This window comes from Lissotriton helveticus, chromosome 4_1 (assembly GCF_964261635.1).
Source record: "Lissotriton helveticus chromosome 4_1, aLisHel1.1, whole genome shotgun sequence".
NCBI lineage: Eukaryota > Metazoa > Chordata > Amphibia > Caudata > Salamandridae > Lissotriton > Lissotriton helveticus.
In genome coordinates this window covers 673,887,709-673,906,809 of record NC_136063.1, presented here as the reverse complement: position 1 = coordinate 673,906,809, position 19,101 = coordinate 673,887,709, and the positions used below count along the sequence as shown (strand labels likewise).

The 19,101-nt window shown below is 44.3% G+C and overlaps 1 protein-coding gene across 6 annotated transcripts in view; it reads right to left on the bottom strand.

Moving 5' to 3' along the window:
- RB1CC1 (RB1 inducible coiled-coil 1) overlaps positions 1-19,101 on the bottom strand; it is a 647,143-nt gene that overhangs the window by 344,273 nt on the left and 283,769 nt on the right. For all 6 annotated transcript variants that reach the window (XM_078687307.1, XM_078687311.1, XM_078687309.1 and 3 more), the window contains 2 exons: positions 15,515-15,701; positions 15,116-15,197 (listed from right to left, as the gene is read on the bottom strand). In XM_078687307.1, coding sequence (XP_078543433.1) covers positions 15,116-15,197; positions 15,515-15,701 — 269 coding nt within the window. The remainder of the gene's footprint in view (positions 1-15,115; positions 15,198-15,514; positions 15,702-19,101) is intronic.

Below are 19,101 nucleotides of genomic sequence, written 5' to 3'. Positions count from 1 at the left end.
AATCCTCACCAATTATTTGTTGTTTGATGCATGGCGTCACATGTGGCCTGAGGTTAGGGAGGACACTTGCGTTGACGTCACCCGCGGCTGTTGGTTGCGTATCGATCTTTGGATTACCTCCCCCCTTGTCCTTACTTGGCTCACCTCTGCCAATAACATGGCTTGTACACTGGCCATGCTCCAGTCCAACTTAGTCTCCGCCTTCCCCACTCCACTCAGGGTGCCTTCACATGGATGCTCCCTCCGAATGCTTTCCGTGACACTGTTTTTTGCGATGAGATCCATACCGCGATTTCTAACTATTTCAACTTGAACGTCGGCTCTGTAGATTCAGCATCCACATTGTGGGAAGGTTTCAAGACTGTGATCAGAGGCGAGTGCATCTCCAAACAATCTGGTGACCTCTGTTCCATCCGCTCCACTATAAGCAGGCTCGAGGCTGAGTTTAAGGCCCTGGACGTTGCTCAAGCAACCCACTCAAGTCTCGAAAATCTCGCTCTCCTGCGCGTAAAACATACTGAATTCGCGGAGGAGGCCCCAACCGGGAACTCTCTTTCCTTGGCAGGAGGCCCGGGCTCGCCGTTTCGGTGAAGGTGACCGGCCTGGTAAGACCTTGGCCAACATCCTCCGTCCCCCTCGCGCTGCCTCATATATTACGGCCCTCAGCAATGGCGGCTTTACCAAAACCACCTCCCCGGAAGAAATTAAGACCAGAATTACGGACTATTACTTGCATCTATATACCGCGGGCTCCACTCCCGCGCAGGAGGATTTTATTCAATATTCTGACACTATCGTATTGGTCTGGCTCGAGGATTACCATCTCAAATTCTTCGATGAGCCCTTCTCTAGGGAAGAAATACTCGCTGCCATAAATAGGTTACCCAGTGATAAGGCTCCTGGTTTGGATGGTCTCCTCGCCTCATTCTACAAGACCTTTGCATCTCTGCTTGAGCCACATTTGGCCGCTATGTACAATGACTCCTTTGATAATGGCCTCTTTCCGTAATCGCTTCGTGAGGCAATGATAACTCTTTTACTTAAGCCAGACAAGCCGGCAGACTGCCGAGATTCATATCGTCCCCTGTCCTTGATTAACATAGACATCAAGATCTTTGTGAAGCTGCTGGCCTCCTGCCTTCTCCTCCTTATGCCCACCATCGCTCTTCCGGATCAGTCCGGCTTCATCCCAGGCCGTGCCACTTCTCATAACCTTCAAACTATTTCTCTGTGCTCCATCATATTAATCCCAGCCTTCCAGCCTGTCGCTGCCCTGCTCGATGCCACTAAGGCCACTAAGGCCATCTACACCCTTGAGTGGCCATTTTTATTCTCTCTTCTACCTCGTCTCGGCTTCAGTGACAACTTTATTTGTAAGATCTCACTCCTCTATACCAGCCCATCTCCGTGTCAACAGCCAGATTTCTGACCCCCATCTCTGTTGGACGGGGTATCCGACAGGGGTGCCCGCTTTCCCCCATGCTCTTCACTATCGCAATGGAGCCACTCGCCACCGGCTTTGGCAACACCACACCCAGAGGGGCATTGGCTTCTCGACCTGCGCCCTTTTGGTTTCTATGTACGCGGATAATATTACACTAAACGTCCGCCACCCTCAAGACAACCTCAGCCATCTAGTGCGCGAGATAATGCGATTCGGCGGTCTGTCTGGCATACAGGTAAAGTGGTGCAAGTCAGTCCTGTTCCCGCTTACGGATTCCACTAAGCCTTTCACCCCTGACTTCCCTTTCGTGTGGGCCTCCGGCCCCACTCGCAATCTGGGTGTTTGGCTGAGTAGAAACCTGGAAGAACTATGGCTTGCCAACTTCGGGCGCGCTGTGGATTGGCTCGAGTCTAAAATACCTCACTGGAATCGACTCCCCTTGTCTCTGGCCGGTCGTATCGCCATCGCCAAGATGGTCGTCCTCCCGAAGTTCCTTTATCTCTTTTTGAATATCGACTTGCCCTTAACTTTGCATTTTTTTTCGTAGACTCCGCTCCCTGATCATATCTCTCGTCTGGGTCGGCAAGCAACCTAGGATTGCCTACAACATCCTCACACTCCCCATGTCAGTTGGTGGCATCGGTGCCCCCAATTTTAAACTTTATGCTTTATGTGCACAGGCCAGCTTTCCCTTCTCCTTTTCAGCCACAGGTTGCGGTCGAGACCGACCTCGCGGCCCCTTAGCCCATGAACACTGAGCTGTTCGCCCCGGCTGTCCGTCCACGTGCTGAGGTAGACACGATTGAGACACTCTGCTGGGCCTGGCAGGGTCTGCGTCGCCTCTCTAATTCCCCTCTGCTGACTGCTAACATCATGCCGATTGTTCGCCACCCTGCATTCCCTCCTCTCCAACCTTCTGGTATGTCCAGGCATGCCTCCTGTCTTGAACTTGTGACGCTGGCGGATTTATACCATGGCAATTCTTTCTATACTCTTCCCGCCTCCTCAGGCCCTTTGGATGCTCTGGTCTTTTATCAGTTGCGGGCGATTTGCAGGGAGCCACATCCCTCGTTTCCTCAGCCTCCTCCGTCGATGCCTACTCTCGACTTCATCTACTCCTCCCCCTCCCCTAAGAAGCTGGTGACCAAACTATATGCAATCACCCTGTCGACTGCCTCCATTTCCACTGACCACGCTCGGGAGGTGTGGGGTAAAGACCTTGGTGAGGACACTTCCCAAGCTGACTGGCTCTATTGCTGCAAACAGACAAAAAAACTATCTCCCAATTACCGCCTTCGTCTTATACAATTCAAATACTTACACATGGTTTATCGCACCCCGCTCAGCTACATAAACTGGGACTCATCCCTGACGATAGATGCCTGCGCTGCTCGGCCCCTGATGCTGATTTCACCCATTTGGCCTGGATATGCTCTAGAGTGTCTGATTTCTAGCGGGAGGTTTGCACGGCTATCTCTGAGATCACCTCCTCGCTGGTTTGGCCTGATCCGCCGTTATGCCGGCTGGGCTTGGTTAAATTCTGCCCGAAGCCTCTCGCCGACTGACCGCAATGCTGCTTGTTCTTGCGCGGCGTAGGGTGGCTATGTGATGAGGTGCAGACCAGCACCTTAATTTGCCCAGTGGCTCGAGGACGCCTCTAGATGTCAGTCCCTACTATCGGAATTCTGGGATCTTATGCCTGCCAAATCCCATCCTCCTGACATATGGGGCGCCCTGGTGACATACCTTCATACCCGATCTTGTTCTAGCCAGACTGCCTCCCCCGCGCTCCCCGCCGGCACTCTGCCCGCGGCGGCCGCCGGTGCTGGTCAGTAGCTATCCCCCTTTCCTCTCTTAATGTTCTGGAGTCGGTCCTGCTCTCTACACTAAGGTGCCACCATTACAGTATCCCTGCTCTATTTGGCTTACTGATGTGATTTTAGTATTGTACTGGATTATTTCTCTGTTAGCTCTCCCTCCTCTGTTGTTGTGCTTTGCAGCTGATGCATGATGATTTGACTTGATGTAAATTTGTATGCCTATAATGCGGAATCTTTCAATAAAGGTTTTTTGAAGAAAATAGAAAAAAAGCTCTCAGCTGCCAGTCTGCTTGGTGACCTCAGCATGGGCTGAGGTAGAATTGAAAACCCATGCAGCTATGCTAGGCATCCCTGAGACTGTGTGTGTCAAGACTAGAGCACAGAGCCAAAAGCAGGGTGAAAAAGAAGTGTTAGAGCCTGAAAGAATGGTGCAACTTTCCAAGAGGAAAGATAAGAAAGACTGGAAAACTTGCTTCTGAACAGCAAAGGAATCAAGAGATCCAACTCCTCAGGGAGAGGTCTTCAAAGCCCCAGCAGGAACTGAGCCTATGGAACTTGACCCTTACCAGGTTGAGCTCTTATGCCCAGGGGGACCCACTAGAGAAGACCTGTGCCTTAGACAGCAGACATGTCCAACTCTTGAGATTCTGAGGCAGCAAGCTACTGCACAGGAAACTGGAGATGTCAGTGGTACCCACAGAGTCTATTGGGAGGAGGGACTACTCTACACTGAGGCCAGAGAACCCAACCCTGGAGTCACTAGGAGAATGGTAGTTCCTCAGAAGTAAAGGGAGTTCTTACTCACTTTAGCTCATGACATCCCCCTAGCTGGACATCTGGGCTGAACCAAACCTTGGGAAAGGCTTGTTAGCCACTTTTACTAGCCCCAGATGTCTCTGAAGGTAAAGGAGTTTGTCAGCTCCTGTGTCACCTGTCAAGCCGGTGGCAAAACAGGTGGATACCTAACGCCCCCCTTAATCCCACTACTAGTTGTTGGGGTTCCCTTTGAAAGGGTAGGTGTGGACATAGGGGGTCTACTTGAATCTCCCACAGCTTCAGGAAACAAATAATACAGGTGGTAGTGGATCATGCCACCAGGTATCCTCAGGCATTCCCCTTAGGACTACTACAGCTCCTGCAGTAGCCAATGTCCTCACTGGTGTCTTCACCAGGGAGAGGGTTTCCTAAGGAGGTGGTTTCAGACAGAGGGTCAAAATTCACGTCTGCTTACCTAAAACCTATGTGGAAAGAGTGTGGAGTGCAGTACAAGTTTACTACGCCCTATCATCCACAAACCAATGGTCTTGTTGAGAGGTTTAACAAGGCATTGAAAGGCATGATTACGGGGCTCTCAGAAAAGCTCAAAAGGAGATGGGATGCCCATACTACCATGCTTGCTTTTCACCTACAGAGAGGTGCCTCAGAAGGGAGTAGGATTTTCCCCCTTTGAACTTCTGTTTGGCCATGCTGTTAGGGTACCACTCGGTCTTGTAAAAGAGGGTTGGGAGAAGCCTCTCCAATAACCCAAACAAGATATTGTGGACTATGTACTAGGCCTAAGGTCCAGAATGGCAGACTACATGGAAAAAGCTTCCAAAAATCTTGAGGCCAGCCAGGAGCTCCAGAAGCACTGGTATGACCAAAAGGCTGCAATGGTGGAGTTCCAGCCAGGGCAAAAGGTGTGGGTTTTGGAGTCTGTGGCACCAAGGGCTCTCCAGGACAAATGGAGTGGCCCTTACCCCATCTTGGAAAAGAAAAGTGAGGTTGCCTACCTGGTTGACCTGGGCACAAGCAGGACCCCCAAAAGGGTGATCCATGTGAACCGCCTTAAGTTTTTCCATGACAGGGCTGGCATCACCATGCAGATGGTGACTGATGAGGATGAGGAGACAGAGTGCACCTCTCCCTGACCTCCTCTCTTACAGCCCAAAGATAGGTCAGTGGATGGAGTGGTCTCCTCAGACACCCTCTCTGCCCACTAGGAGGCTGATTGCAAGCAAATCTTGCAACAGTATGCTAACCCTGGTCAGACAAACTGGTGTACCCATGATATGGGCACTAGGGACAGAGTACCTATCAAGAACAAAATCTATTGACATACTGATAAAGTCAAAGAAAGTATCAGAGCTGAAGCCAGCAAGATGCTGTAGCTAGGGGTTATTGAACCCTCTGAGAGCCCCTGGGCCAGTCCAGTGGTTCTAGTCCCCAAATTTTATCCACAGGGTGGAAACAGAGAAATGATGTTCTGTGTGGACTTTAGAGGGCTCAACTCTGCCATCAAGACAGATACTCACCCTATCCCAAGTGCGGATGAATTGATAAGTAAGTTGGGTGCAGACAATTTTGTAAGTACCTTTGACTTAACTGCAGGGTACTGGCAGATTAGCATGGCACCAGGAGCAAAAGAAAAGACCGCATTCTACACACATGATGGGCATTATCCGTTTACTGTTATGACTTTAGGTTCAAAGAATGCCCATGCCACCTTCCAAAGGTTGGTGAATCAAGTCCTTGCTGGATTGGAAGCCTTTAGTGCAGCATATCTAGATGGTACTGCTGTCTTTAGCTCCACCGGGCAGGATTACCTGATCCACTTGGGGAAGATTTTAAAAGCCCTGCAAACTGCAGGCCTAACTATCAAGGCATCAAAATTCCAGATAGGCCAGGGAACAGTGGTATACTTGGGCCACCTTGATGGTGGAGGCCAACTGCAACCCTTATAACCCAAGATCCAGGCCGTCCTGGACTGGGTAGCTCCAACAACCCAGACACAAGTCAGGGCATTCCTTGGCTTGTCTGGGTACTACAGGAGATTTGTGAAGGGATATGGGTCCATTGTGACTCCCCTCAAAGAACTCACCTCCAAGAAGATACCCAAAAAAGTAAACTGGACAGTTAGCTGTCAAAAGGCTTTTGACACCCTGAAAGAGGTAATGTGCTCAGCACCAAGTCTCAAGGGGAGAGGAGTTGGCCTAACGGCTAGGGCGCTCGACCTCGGACCTGGGGATCTGTGTTCGAGTCTCAGTAACGACGCCAAACATCCTGTGATTCTGGGCAAATCACTTAATCTCCCCGTGCCTAACAAAAATGAATGTGTTCTCATGTAACGTAACTGGTGCTATGCAAAGCGCTCTGATACCCGATTCGGGTCAAGTTTGCGCTATATAAAACTCTGCAAAAGAAAAAAAAAAGAAAAAAAGGCTCCAAACTACACGAAGCAGTTCATTGTGCAGACTGATACCTCTGAGTTAGGGATAGGAGCAGTCCTATCCCAGACCAATGATGAAGGCAAGACCAACCTGTTGCTTTTATAAGCAGGAGGCTACTTCCCAGGGAGCATTGTTGAGTGTCATTGAGAGTGAGGCCTTTGCTGTGGTTTGGTCCCTGAAGAAGCTGAGACCATACTTGTTTGGTACTCACGTCCTAGTTCAAACTGACCACACACCCCTCAAATGGCTAATGCAAGGAAAGGTGAAAATCCTAAATGTTTGAGGTGGCCCATCTCCCTACAGGGAATGGACTTTATAGTGGAACAAAGACCTGGGACTGCCCATGCCAATGCAGATGGACTTTCCAGGCTCTCCCACGTAGACAATGAAGACTCTCTAGGGAAAGGTTAGTCTCATCCTCTTTTGTGTCAGGGGGCGTGGGGGTGTGGGGGTTGAGTAAGACACTGCCCTCTTTTAGCAGTTGCCCTCACTTTTTGCCAAACTGCCAATAAGCACTCTTTCTGCACTTGTAAATGGTACCACAGGTACCAAGGGCACTGTGGCCAGGGAAGGTCTCTAAGGGCTGCAGCACTTATTGTGCCTCCCTTAGATACCCTTTACCTTAAGACACACACACTGCCATTGCAGGCTGCGTGTTCTGGTGCAGAACAAAGTGAAGAGTCGACATGGTACACATCGCTGTGTGCCATGCCTACAACCCACTGCTCTGGCATAGGCCAGTCACCCCTCTAGCTGGGTGGACTATACCAGTGGTGAGGGTACATGTGCATGAGCCCTGTACCCCTACAGTGCCTAAGCCATTGTAAATGCAGTAATTCCATTGAGAGTATATGGTGCTGGGAGCTTGTCATTAGGAACTCCACAGCACCATAATGGCCTTATTGAAATTTGGGAAGTTTGGTATCAAACTTCTCAGCACATTAAACCCACACTGAAGTTAGTGTGGGATTTAATGAAAAATGCACTCAAATCGCATCTAACTCTAGTGTCCTGGCTGAGTGGCAGCTCCCACCACCAGACAGGTTTCTGGACCCCTGGGTCAAGAGCCTGCTGCTCTCTGGGGTCTGAAACAATGCAAATCCTGGGACGAGGTGCCAAACCTCCTCCCCCAGGATGGGCAGGGTCCACAAAGGAGAAGCTTCAAAGACTTGCGCCTTTGTGAGCTAACCCAGCCCCTTGCTGCTTCCAGCAACTGGCTCCCACTGGTTCTGACCTCCACCTTGGGTGAGAGAATCAGCGGGAAAGCCGATTGAGGAAGAGAGGTGTGCCTACCTTTGCCAACCCCACCCCTCAGGTGGGGGAGGCGAGGTGAAGCACAACTCTCAGTCCATGCCATTTTGCAGATGGGGTATCCAGCCAACTAGAGAGAGGCATATGCCCCCCTGCCACTGGAGGGTTGCATAATAGGGGGATACCCAAGGAAGGAACCCATTGGTCCCAACCTTTACTTATCTGTAACGCCCCTAAATCTAGTATTTAGGGGCAACCCCGAACCTTACCTCCTCAGACATGAATCAACAAAAAGAAGAGAAGAAGGACTGAAGAAGCTGTGCTAAAACTAAGAAGAGGAGGATGCCCACTGACTTGGCCCCAGCCCGACCGGCCTGCCCCCACCTAAAACCTGCTCCAGCAAAATCCCAGTGTGTCCTGCAGCCAGTAATCCCAAGAACCCCTAGGACCTGCCCTGCCTTCCATGCCAAAGACTTTGACTCCCGTGAGCACCAGATTTGCTCACCCACAGTCTCAAGCCCTAGCCAAAACCACAAGTCTGCACCAGATGCCCACAGCCCGAGCTCGAGTGGCCCAACACCACGAGGTGTTCTCCCCAGCAATCCTGACCTAAGATCTGGTAATATCTGACCTGCCTCGAATCTCCAAGCAAAGCCTGCAGCCCCTTTCTGGAGTATTCCTCCGGCCAGAGATGGGAAAAAAAATGACGCCAAAAGACACCCCTGCACCCGATGTCCCATGACCTTAGGTGACCCAACTGACAGTGCCCCAGCATCACCAGACATCCCAACTTACCTCTCCAACCGGTGGTCACCTCCAGAAGATCTTCGTACCCGAGGCTGCAGTTTTTGTTGCAACCGGAGAATCCCCATTGAAGTCAACGGGGCACCCAAATTCAAAACAGCAACCTGCACCCAGCAGCCCTAGTGCCGCTGTTGGTGTAGTTTGGGTGCTAACTCAGATTCCCATTTGCCCTGAGCCTAACACCAGGAGCCTTGCTCCCACAACCGTGTGGCCTGCTCGTGCTCGTGAGCAGCCACCAACCGGAGGCCCCCTATCCCCCATTGGATAACATTGGGCCTCAGTACTCTGCACAAGCTGGGCACGTCAAAATTGAAGGCATTCTGATAAGAAAAAATAAAATATTTCAGTCAGAAAATACTTGAAATACCTCTGTAGTCCTTGCAGATGTTGAGTGAGGTCGATTAAACCAGCTTTGAAAAGTATTTAGTAGTACAAGAAGTACATAAAAAGACTGAGCTCAGTCCACGGAGCCAGAAAAAAGAACTGACCTAATTGTCACCTCTCAGATATATATATATGTTATGCGCGCAGGCCAGAATCGCGCTACAGAGGCCCCCGCATCTTCAAGTTGGCCTGGGTTCTGCTGGCTGCTGCTTCGGCGGACTTTTTCTCATCAGGCTACTGATACTTACCCAGGTCCACCTCCATTTCTCGGGACGATGATACCGCGGTGTTGCAGCCACGGCACTGCACTTTGGGTGAAACTGGATTCCCGGACTCGCCCCCGCCATTTGTAATCCCGGCATCTTGGGGGTTGATGCGGTCAAGGGGACCTAAGGAGACTACTTTGTTGCTGCAAAATTTTGGGACACACTTGTGCGTGGCAGCTTGTAATCCACGCGGCCGCACTCACATCCATCTCTTCCAGCAGCTTTTCACCTCGCCACTACACGGCATGCTGGGTCCTGTAGTCCACTAGGCAGGTTTCCAGTCCTCAGGTGAGCTGCGGGGGCGGAGTTGGATGACATCCTATCGGTGAGCGGCTGGGCACTTCATCACTACAGCTCCCACCCACATCCCCACACATCTCTCTGGGCGCTGAGGAAGGCACAACCCATGTCGAAATGCATCCGCCATTTACAGAGAACCGCTTCAATAAAGATGTTTCCTGAACCTCCCCCTGGGCCTCTGCTCTCTTCTTGCTGTTGGGAGTTCTTCGTTCATGTTATGCGCGCAGGCCAGAATCGCGCTACAGAGGCCCCCGCATCTTCAAGTTGGCCTGGGTTCTGCTGGCTGCTGCTTCGGCGGACTTTTTCTCATCAGGCTACTGATACTTACCCAGGTCCACCTCCATTTCTCGGGACGATGATACCGCGGTGTTGCAGCCACGGCGCTGCACTTTGGGTGAAACTGGATTCCCGGACTCGCCCCCGCCATTTGTAATCCCGGCATCTTGGGGGTTGATGCGGTCAAGGGGACCTAAGGAGACTACTTTGTTGCTGCAAAATTTTGGGACACACTTGTGCGTGGCAGCTTGTAATCCACGCGGCCGCACTCACATCCATATCTTCCAGCAGCTTTTCACCTCGCCACTACACGGCATGCTGGGTCCTGTAGTCCACTAGGCAGGTTTCCAGTTCTCAGGTGAGCTGCGGGGGCGGAGTTGGATGACATCCTATCGGTGAGCGGCTGGGCACTTCATCACTACAGCTCCCACCCACATCCCCACACATCTCTCTGGGCGCTGAGGAAGGCACAACCCATGCCGAAATGCATCCGCCATTTACAGAGAACCGCTTCAATAAAGATGTTTCCTGAACCTCCCCCTGGGCCTCTGCTCTCTTCTTGCTGTTGGGAGTTCTTCGTTCATACATATATATATATATATATATATATATATATATATATATATATATTCACTGAAAAAACCATAGGTTTCAGGAGTTATATAGTTAGGAGTTAGCTTTTAAAAAACCTTTGAAATTCACTCAAAAAACTATAAGTTTTAGTGGTGTTATAGTTAGCTGGACATTTTACTCATACAAAACCATTGAAATTGCTCCTATATAGTTAGTTGTACTAACTATATTTCGGGCACCCGCAATCCACTGCTGATGATGTCACATATTAGATCATTCATGACATGGTCAGTGACATCACTGATGACATCTCAAATGACATCACTGATGACATCACTGATGACATCATCCAGTGAATGTGGTTTGCTTCGTTATTTAAACATGCATTATATATATATAGCAATTTGCATTGAAGAATAAGTGGATATATATAAATAAATATTTGGATGGAGGATTTAGTAGCAGTGTAATTGACTGTTTACTTGACCAATTTATAATGTCTCACTAAATATAGTGGATAGTGACTAAACTGTGTGAATATCTGTTTCACTTTGTCAGTTGTTGTGTAAACTGATTCTACAGTTGGTTACTAGCTATGTGAAAGTCTATATTAGTTATTGATTAGTTAACTGAGTATTTGTATGGGAGTGTGAAAGTGTGTGTGGTTCGGTGGGGGGTGTGTGACTGTCCAAAGATGTGTGAATAGTTGATTCAGTAGATATATGAAGTTAAAACTACATGTTCTAACAGTTGTTTGGGTGAGTGAATATCTTTATGGGTGTGGTGATGAGCAAATATATTTCTCAATGGTACAGGTCCAACAAACTAGAAAAATAAAAGGCAGTGTATGTGTCAGTTGTTGTATATAAATAAGTATACATAAGACACAATGATTGTGTGAGTGACTGTATGGATAACTGTATACTTGTAATAATGATTTTATAATTCACTATGTATGACTTACTATCTAAATGAATAGAAGAAGTGGTGTTTGTATAAGTGTTTTGCTAAGTAAATATGTAAGTATGATCCATTGTTTGCATAAGTGAGTAGGATGACTTCATATGTGAATAGGATGCGTGCTGTTGTTTAATGTCGATATAGATGTATAAGTATTTTTTATAGTGTTCTATTGTTCATTGACAGCATGTATGAGTGAATCCATAGGTAAGTGATTAGATGTGTGTATACATCTATGAATCACTGAGTGGATTTTTAGATACTTGTATTGCTGTGACAATGGATTTAAATATGATACTCTGTATTTTACAAAGAGTGATGAAAAATTGTAATAGTGTATGAAAAGGTATATGTGATTGTCACGTGGATGATGTCATCCGTGATGTCATCAGTGATGTCATTTGAGATGTCATCAGTGATGTCACTGACCATGTCATGAATGATCTAATATGTGACATCATCAGCAGTGGATTGCGGGTGCGCGAAATATAGTTAGTACAACTAACTATATAGGAGCAATTTCAATGGTTTTGTATGAGTAAAATGTCCAGCTAACTATAACACCACTAAAACTTATAGTTTTTTGAGTGAATTTCAAAGGTTTTTTAAAAGCTAATTCCTAACTATATAACTCCTGAAACCTATGGTTTTTTCAGTGAATTTCAAAGGTTTTTCAAATGCTAATTCCTAACTATATAAGGCCTGAAACCTATGGTTTTTTCAGTGAATTTGCAAGGTTTTTTAAATGCTAATTCCTAACTATATAAGGCCTGAAACCTATGGTTTTTTCAGTGAATTTCAAAGGTTTTTTAAATGCTAATTCCTAACTATATAAGGCCTGAAACCTATGGTTTTTTCAGTGAATTTGCAAGGTTTTTTAAAATGCTGATTCCTAACTATATAAGGCCTGAAACCTATGGTTTTTTCAGTGAATTTCAAAGGTTTTTTAAATGCTAATTCCTAACTATATAAGGCCTGAAATCTATGGGTTTTTCAGTGAATTCGCAAGGTTTTTTAAATGCTAATTCCTAACTATATAAGGCCTGAAACCTATGTTTTTTTCATTGAATTCGCAAGGTTTTTTAAATGCTAATTCTATTAGCGGATAACGTTTTTATATATTAAAACATTTTTTAAATCTCAAATGCCTGCTTTGCTAACAGAGTTTTTAAGCACAGGCTCTTTTGTCTCTGGTGGCCATCTTGGGAGACTGCATATCAGAATTTTTTTAATGAAATATAAGAGGATTTGAGAAGTCACTCAAAATGTGCCCTAATTTTTCTTTCTTCAGCACTAATCATAATTTCTATGGCAAAATGAACCCCCTCATTTTGTTCCTTTGCAAATTAAATGTTTTAAGTGTTAACACTTTATTCCAATCAAGATGACTTCAGGTGTGCCATACTTTTGTCATAAGTAAGACTGTTAGCGCTCTAGTTGTTCTTTAGAACACTCTGGGACATTCTGTCATTGGGCTATAGTTGGGCTACATCTGGCTGATATTTGGTCTACATTGTTTTTTTTGTCTCTGGTGGCCATCTTTGGGCTACATTGGGCTACATTTGGGCTCTAACATATATATAGCCCAATGTAGCCCAATATATATTTTTTCAAAGTTAATTTTCATAAAAACCACTGGAGCACATATCTTGAGACATAGCAAAGGCACATCGGGCTACCAGTCCCTACAATTTTGCCAAGTTTGGTGGAAAACCATTCAGCCGTTCGGGCTAAAAATGAGTCCAACCGCCCTATGGAAATTAACATGGTGAAAACACGTTTTGGGACCACCCTTTTATCTCGGCCCCCGCTTGACGAATCCCCCCCAAACTTTCAGGGAAGGACAGGAGCGCCGCGATGCAAAGTTAAGGAAACTTTCAGGAGGATTCCTCAACCGGCGCCAAAGTTATTCCCAATAGAATGTTGCGATTTCCCTATGGAAAACAATCCTAACTATATATACACCTACTGGCTATCGCCAGTAGGTAATATATATATATATATATATATATATATAGATAGATAGATAGATAGACAGATAGGTGAAAATCTCAGTTTAATTGTAATGTTTCAAACTAAAACAAAATCGACCTTCACAAGTTATAGGTATTTTAAACAACCATAACTTGCACCCCCACCATGTACAGTGCGGTCATCAATTATGTAATGTCAGATGACATCTGTGATGTAATCACTGATATCAATGAACATCTCATGTGTGTTGTAATAGACGAGTCATGAGATGCAAGGCGATAGCGCTAGTTATAGTTACTTGCAATAACAATAGACTGGAAAACTTCATTGTTTTTTTAAGTTAAAAATGTTACATTTATAGTGACATTTTCACCAAACTATAACGCCACGTTAACCTTTGGAAAACGGATACTATTCCTACTGTTTAGTTATGGCTAAAGATCGTTTAACTATATTCTAACGGCGGAGCATATCCTTCAGACCCAGGACCGATTTATCAGGCCACCTAATGGATGGATACTAATCTGAAGGGCCTATACGGCGGCAAGGGACTAATTGCAATTCAACCATCAGATTACTTACTCTTATTTGACTAACAGAACTGATAATGTTGGTGTTGTTGTAATATGACTGAGACTTGGAATAGAGCTCCAGCAGTGACAAGTTACATTTCTTGTTGTTTCTCACTAAGGTTTCTCACTGTTAATAAAAATTACATAAGAGGTGAGGGAGAGATGGAGGGGTGGGTGGGGAATAGCGGGTTAAAAAGTAGCGGGTTACTGCACAGATGATAAGGCATGGACCAAGATGTTTCTTGGGCCATGAATACAAGCCTGACTGTTTACTATTGACCTATATTCCACGTATCAGTAGATGTCTCCTACATGTTTGGCTACTTTTATGTATACTTAATGAAATAAACGAGGATACACAAGCACTCATGTAACATTGATAATCATTATTTTTTATAGTACATGTTATGTATGGCTTGGTACTTAATATAAAAAATAGTGTAAAAAAAGAAAGCAGTTAAATATATCCTCCCTTAAGTCTCTAGAAAACTGTATAGGGCTACCAATTAGGATACAAGGCGTAGCGATTTCTGAAGTAAATACAATTATTAAAATGAAATCAGTTTCCTGATGATCTATTTCAGATCTCTTGCGGTCATTCAGTCAGTCAAATTACCTATTCATATGAGCTGGAATATAAAAGTAGGTAAATGACCATAAAAATACATCTTAACGTTTTACTTCAATAAATGGTCATTTGGAGTATTCCTGTAGGAATCAGTGGTCATAATATAGGTACTCCTATTAGCTCATCGCCAGCCGGAATTGTTGCATACAATTGAGAAAATGTACTTTTACTTCTTTAGTTTTAAAGAGCAAAGCCCACACATGAAAATGTTCACATAGTTTACCTACCATGTTATAGGTAAAAAGCACTTGGTGATGTAATATCTTGAGGCAACTGGCTAACTTTTTATCACCTTATGAGCTAGCAGCAGAATAACAGAATACCATAAAATGAAATTACCACATAGAAACTGCACATTTCTCATAGTAAACTCAAGTACTTGAAATCTGTCTGTCTTTTTTATGGAAATCATCAAAAGGGCAATTCTTAAGCTGTGAACAGTAGCCCAATGCACGTATTCAGGCTGCAAAATGGAATGGCGTGTAGTCTGCAAAGCCCTTCCCGAGGACAAATTGTATTTGTTATATATGAACTTGGCTCTACCTGTCTTTAAAAAAATTCATGCTATTAAATACTACAGTATAATACCAAGCCTGAAACCTAGAAAGAGACTCTGAAGTTGAAAACAAATATATTGTAAAAAAAAATACTTACTAAAAAGTTTCCCAAAAGTTTCCCTTTTTGTTTTTTCAGCTTCGTAGAGATGTTTGCCATCTTTAACTAAAGCGCTGGCCCACTGTTGCAAATAAAAAAAGATAATAACGTATAAACACTGTATGGCTCAATGATGTATAATATACCAACAAGTTTATTATTTCACAAATGCCTAAGCTGGAACTCCAATTACATAAACATACTCTGGAAAGATATTATTAAAGCAAGTAACTGAAGACACAGCCTATTGATTCACAAATTGAGAAATTATTCGCGCAATTAATCATTGTGCTTAACCACGGATTAGTGTGGCACATGATGGTCAGTAGATCCCGTTCCAAAACACCAGATCTAGTATTCTTCATCACCTTTAGCAGACATGGAAAACATTCTGCTTACCGCTCTGTAGTGTTTTATAAACATTTTTCTTCTTACAACCTCCACAACAGCCAAACAATACATCTGAGGAACTGTACTGAGAGCCTCTACAATCTTCACTCTCTCTAGTAGCTCTGTTAAGAGTCGAAACAAGGCTTGCAGTTTTTCTCCATCTTGATCAGCATGAAGCATTACAAAGCAACACCACCTGAAAAGTAAACCAAAAACGACCTTTTATGAAACTCTCACGCTGCTATTAACTTTTAAACCATGAATTTGCTGCAAACCATAATTAACACACAAGAATGTGACAACTGCCTGATAGATGTTCTCTCTGTAAATCGAGATTCAACACAGAACAGCAAGGGTGGACATAATGTGTGTTCTTCGTGTCATAGTGTTAAACTTTTGTCACCAACCAACATCTATCACCTTATACAAAATAAACAAAATATTCAAATTAAGAGGTTAAAATATTCAATAGGAGGTCAAGTAGAAAAATGGTGCAAAGGCTATCCTAAAATTGAAAATATTTTCATTTTATTCAGGCACATTCTCCTAAGCAAAAAACTAATTCAAAGAGGATCAAACATTTTCAATATTTTTGTATTATTTAAGTAAAGTTATGGCATTGTCAATCTGGTGGGTTATCATAATCACATAACTTTATTTCACATTACAGTAGAGGATGCATAAAAGTACATATAAAATATTGTTAAGAACCAGAGTTAGAGAAATAATTACAATACATATCAGCCAATTAACAATAAAAATAAAAATGTCATATTAAAAAAGATAAGAATAGCAGCAAACATCAAGTTTCTAGTCAGACAATCATTTTAAAATACTAGAAAGGGTGTACTATAAAGCTTTGCAGGATTTTATAGCGGCCAATAAGATTGATGACAATGCTTAACGCACAAACACAGTTTCTGGTTGATAAAATATGGCAAGTGCAAAAGAACGGACTGAAAATGTATTTAAAAGTGGCACAATAAAATTCTCTCTGTTGTATAAAATGGACAAAAAAAGAGGATATGTGCAGTAAATTGAATTGCCTTATCACAGGGGCAAGGCGGTAGATCGTTTATAGAAAAAAAATTATTCGGGTGGCCCAACATTAAGGGAATATAATTTAATCGGAATCTGATCAAAATGTGGCAATGCTGTCTGCTCTCTACGAGCAAAAGATAAGAGCTAGAGTCTAGTGGAATGTACGGTACACTGTCAAAGATCTTAACAGATTGTTTGCCTCTATATATATCCCATCTTTCTGCAACCGCTTTCTTTATAAAAATATCTTTTCATCTTGTTTTGGGGAATTGTTGGCATAAGGACAGATGTTCATATAAATATGAGAGCCCCAATGAGACAAGAGTTTGTTGAACATATGATTCCTTATGAGCAATAAAGTTATTGCCTACTAAAGGGAGTGAGAGAAATCTTTTGACAAATGTATCCTCTATGATTTGAAGTGCCCTCACCTCTGATATCCCCCATATAGCCGCTCAGTATGTGGCGATTGATACAGTTTTGGCTAGATAGATTTTTTTACATTTCCATTAGTTGTTTGCATCCCAATTTTTCGTAAAATCTAAAAATAGCACAAATACTTTGGGCCATGAGATTAGCTTCTGTCTGCAACATCTCCTTCCAGTTCTGTTAAAAATCAAAAACAACCCCTAACAGTTAAAAGAATGAGTTTACTCTATTTTGCCCCCAGCTAACTGATAGCTTAGCTGCTTCTTATTTGGACCACCCAATGCCATTATATATGTTTTTGCTTTATTAACATTTAGGTCCAGTTTAGTCATAAAAGCAGAGTATAGTACAATCAAGTTTTGCAAGCAGAGGGTTCCTTGCCAGCAACATGGCATCAACTGCGTAAAGCAGAATTGGAAGGGGAGTCGACAGTACATTGGGAGTATCTTTTGCAGTGTTACTCAAGTCAGTATTTAAGTTATTGGTGTAGAGGGCAAACAGAAATGGCACCAAAACGCACCCTTGTTTGACGCCCCTTTCGATTTTGAAGGAATTTGTGCATTTGCCATGCCTCCCATAGCGAACCATGGCGGTTGCTTCCCTGTGTAAGCCCCTAATAAACTCTATGATTGCCTCATTTATTCCCATTTCCTTCAAGATGAGCCAGAGTTTGATATGCAAAACACAGTAAAGGCATTAGAAAGGTCCATAAAGACCACGTATATGGTACCTTTTTTTGCAAAAGTGTACTTTTCTACCATCAGGGATACATTAAGAAACTGGTCAATGGGTCCTTTGCCCTTCCTGAACCCATACTGTACATCCGTGAGGATCTTGTTATCCTCCACCCATACTTCCAATTTCTTTAATAGTAACCTGCCCATTAACTTGGCCTGGCAGTCAAGCAACGAGATAGGTCGATAATTGACAGAGGAAGAAGAGTCTCTTTTCTTGAAAATTGGGATAGTAACAGATTGTTTCCAGGAGGGCTGGGGACCAGACTGATCTATTGCGTTATAAACCACATTTAACACAGGAGCCCAAAAAGGAATATTCAAGAGAAAGGTGTCCATAGGGACCCCGTCAGGGCCTGGTGCTTTCATGGGTGGCGATTGAGTCAGCGCCAGTATGATTTCTTCAAGCTCGAATGAGAGATAAGAAGGCAACTTATTGGGTGGGCAGCTATCTGACAAATTCAAAACATCTGGGAATTTGAAGATTTCCTGGAAGTACCTTATCCAGGAGTCTTCATCAATGTGTATATCCATAGAAGATCCTCCACAATCATTTAAAAAAGGGGTGTTAATCAACTTCCAAAATGCATTATTAATGCGAAGTGCGGAAGCACGCTTTAAGTTGTCCCAGGCCTCAGATTTAAGCTGTTTTAATCTAAAAACTCTCGTAGTTTTACAGGCATCCCTCAAAGTACGAACAAGGCCTCTACCCCTTGGTAAAGTTTTAAGAGCTACCCCCAAGTTGTTTGAGGCTGTAACAAAGGACTTATCAAACCAACAATACTGCGGGATGGCTCTTGCCGACACTGAACGTGTCAATTGTAATTTATAATTTTTTTAACATATCTTTGTTAACATTTTATGGTTTTTGTTAAAACAACTACACTGTAAAACATTTGCACAAACAAAGTTTCAATATATGACTCAATCAATGTACTAGGCAGGGTAACATACACTTCAGTTATAATCCTGGGGTAGGAGGTATCAGCATTGAGCCCAAATTGGAGCCTGGCGACTACTCATCCTTGTGCGCCACTAGCTCGCCCTGCCTCAGGGGGCAACTCCTGTTCCGTACCGGCATCTGGAAGTGTCTCCAGCAATTGTACACACAACCAATAAGGCTTAAACACATAATGTACCTATATGAAAAACTAACCAAAGAGAAAATCAAACAAATAATAAGGAACCAAAGAAACTCTGTATGCTAAGCGGGGAAAGGGGTGCACTTGTGTTCGTTGGGGTAGTCAGGAGGTTATTAGCTATGTCAAGTTTGCCGTTCCTCACTTGTGTCGGTTTTTGTTGGTGGGGGGAGGAAACGGGAAGGAGGGAGGGGGGTAAACCCCACCCCACCAGCCCCAGCCCCAAACCCACGGTCACTGAACTCCAGTGTCA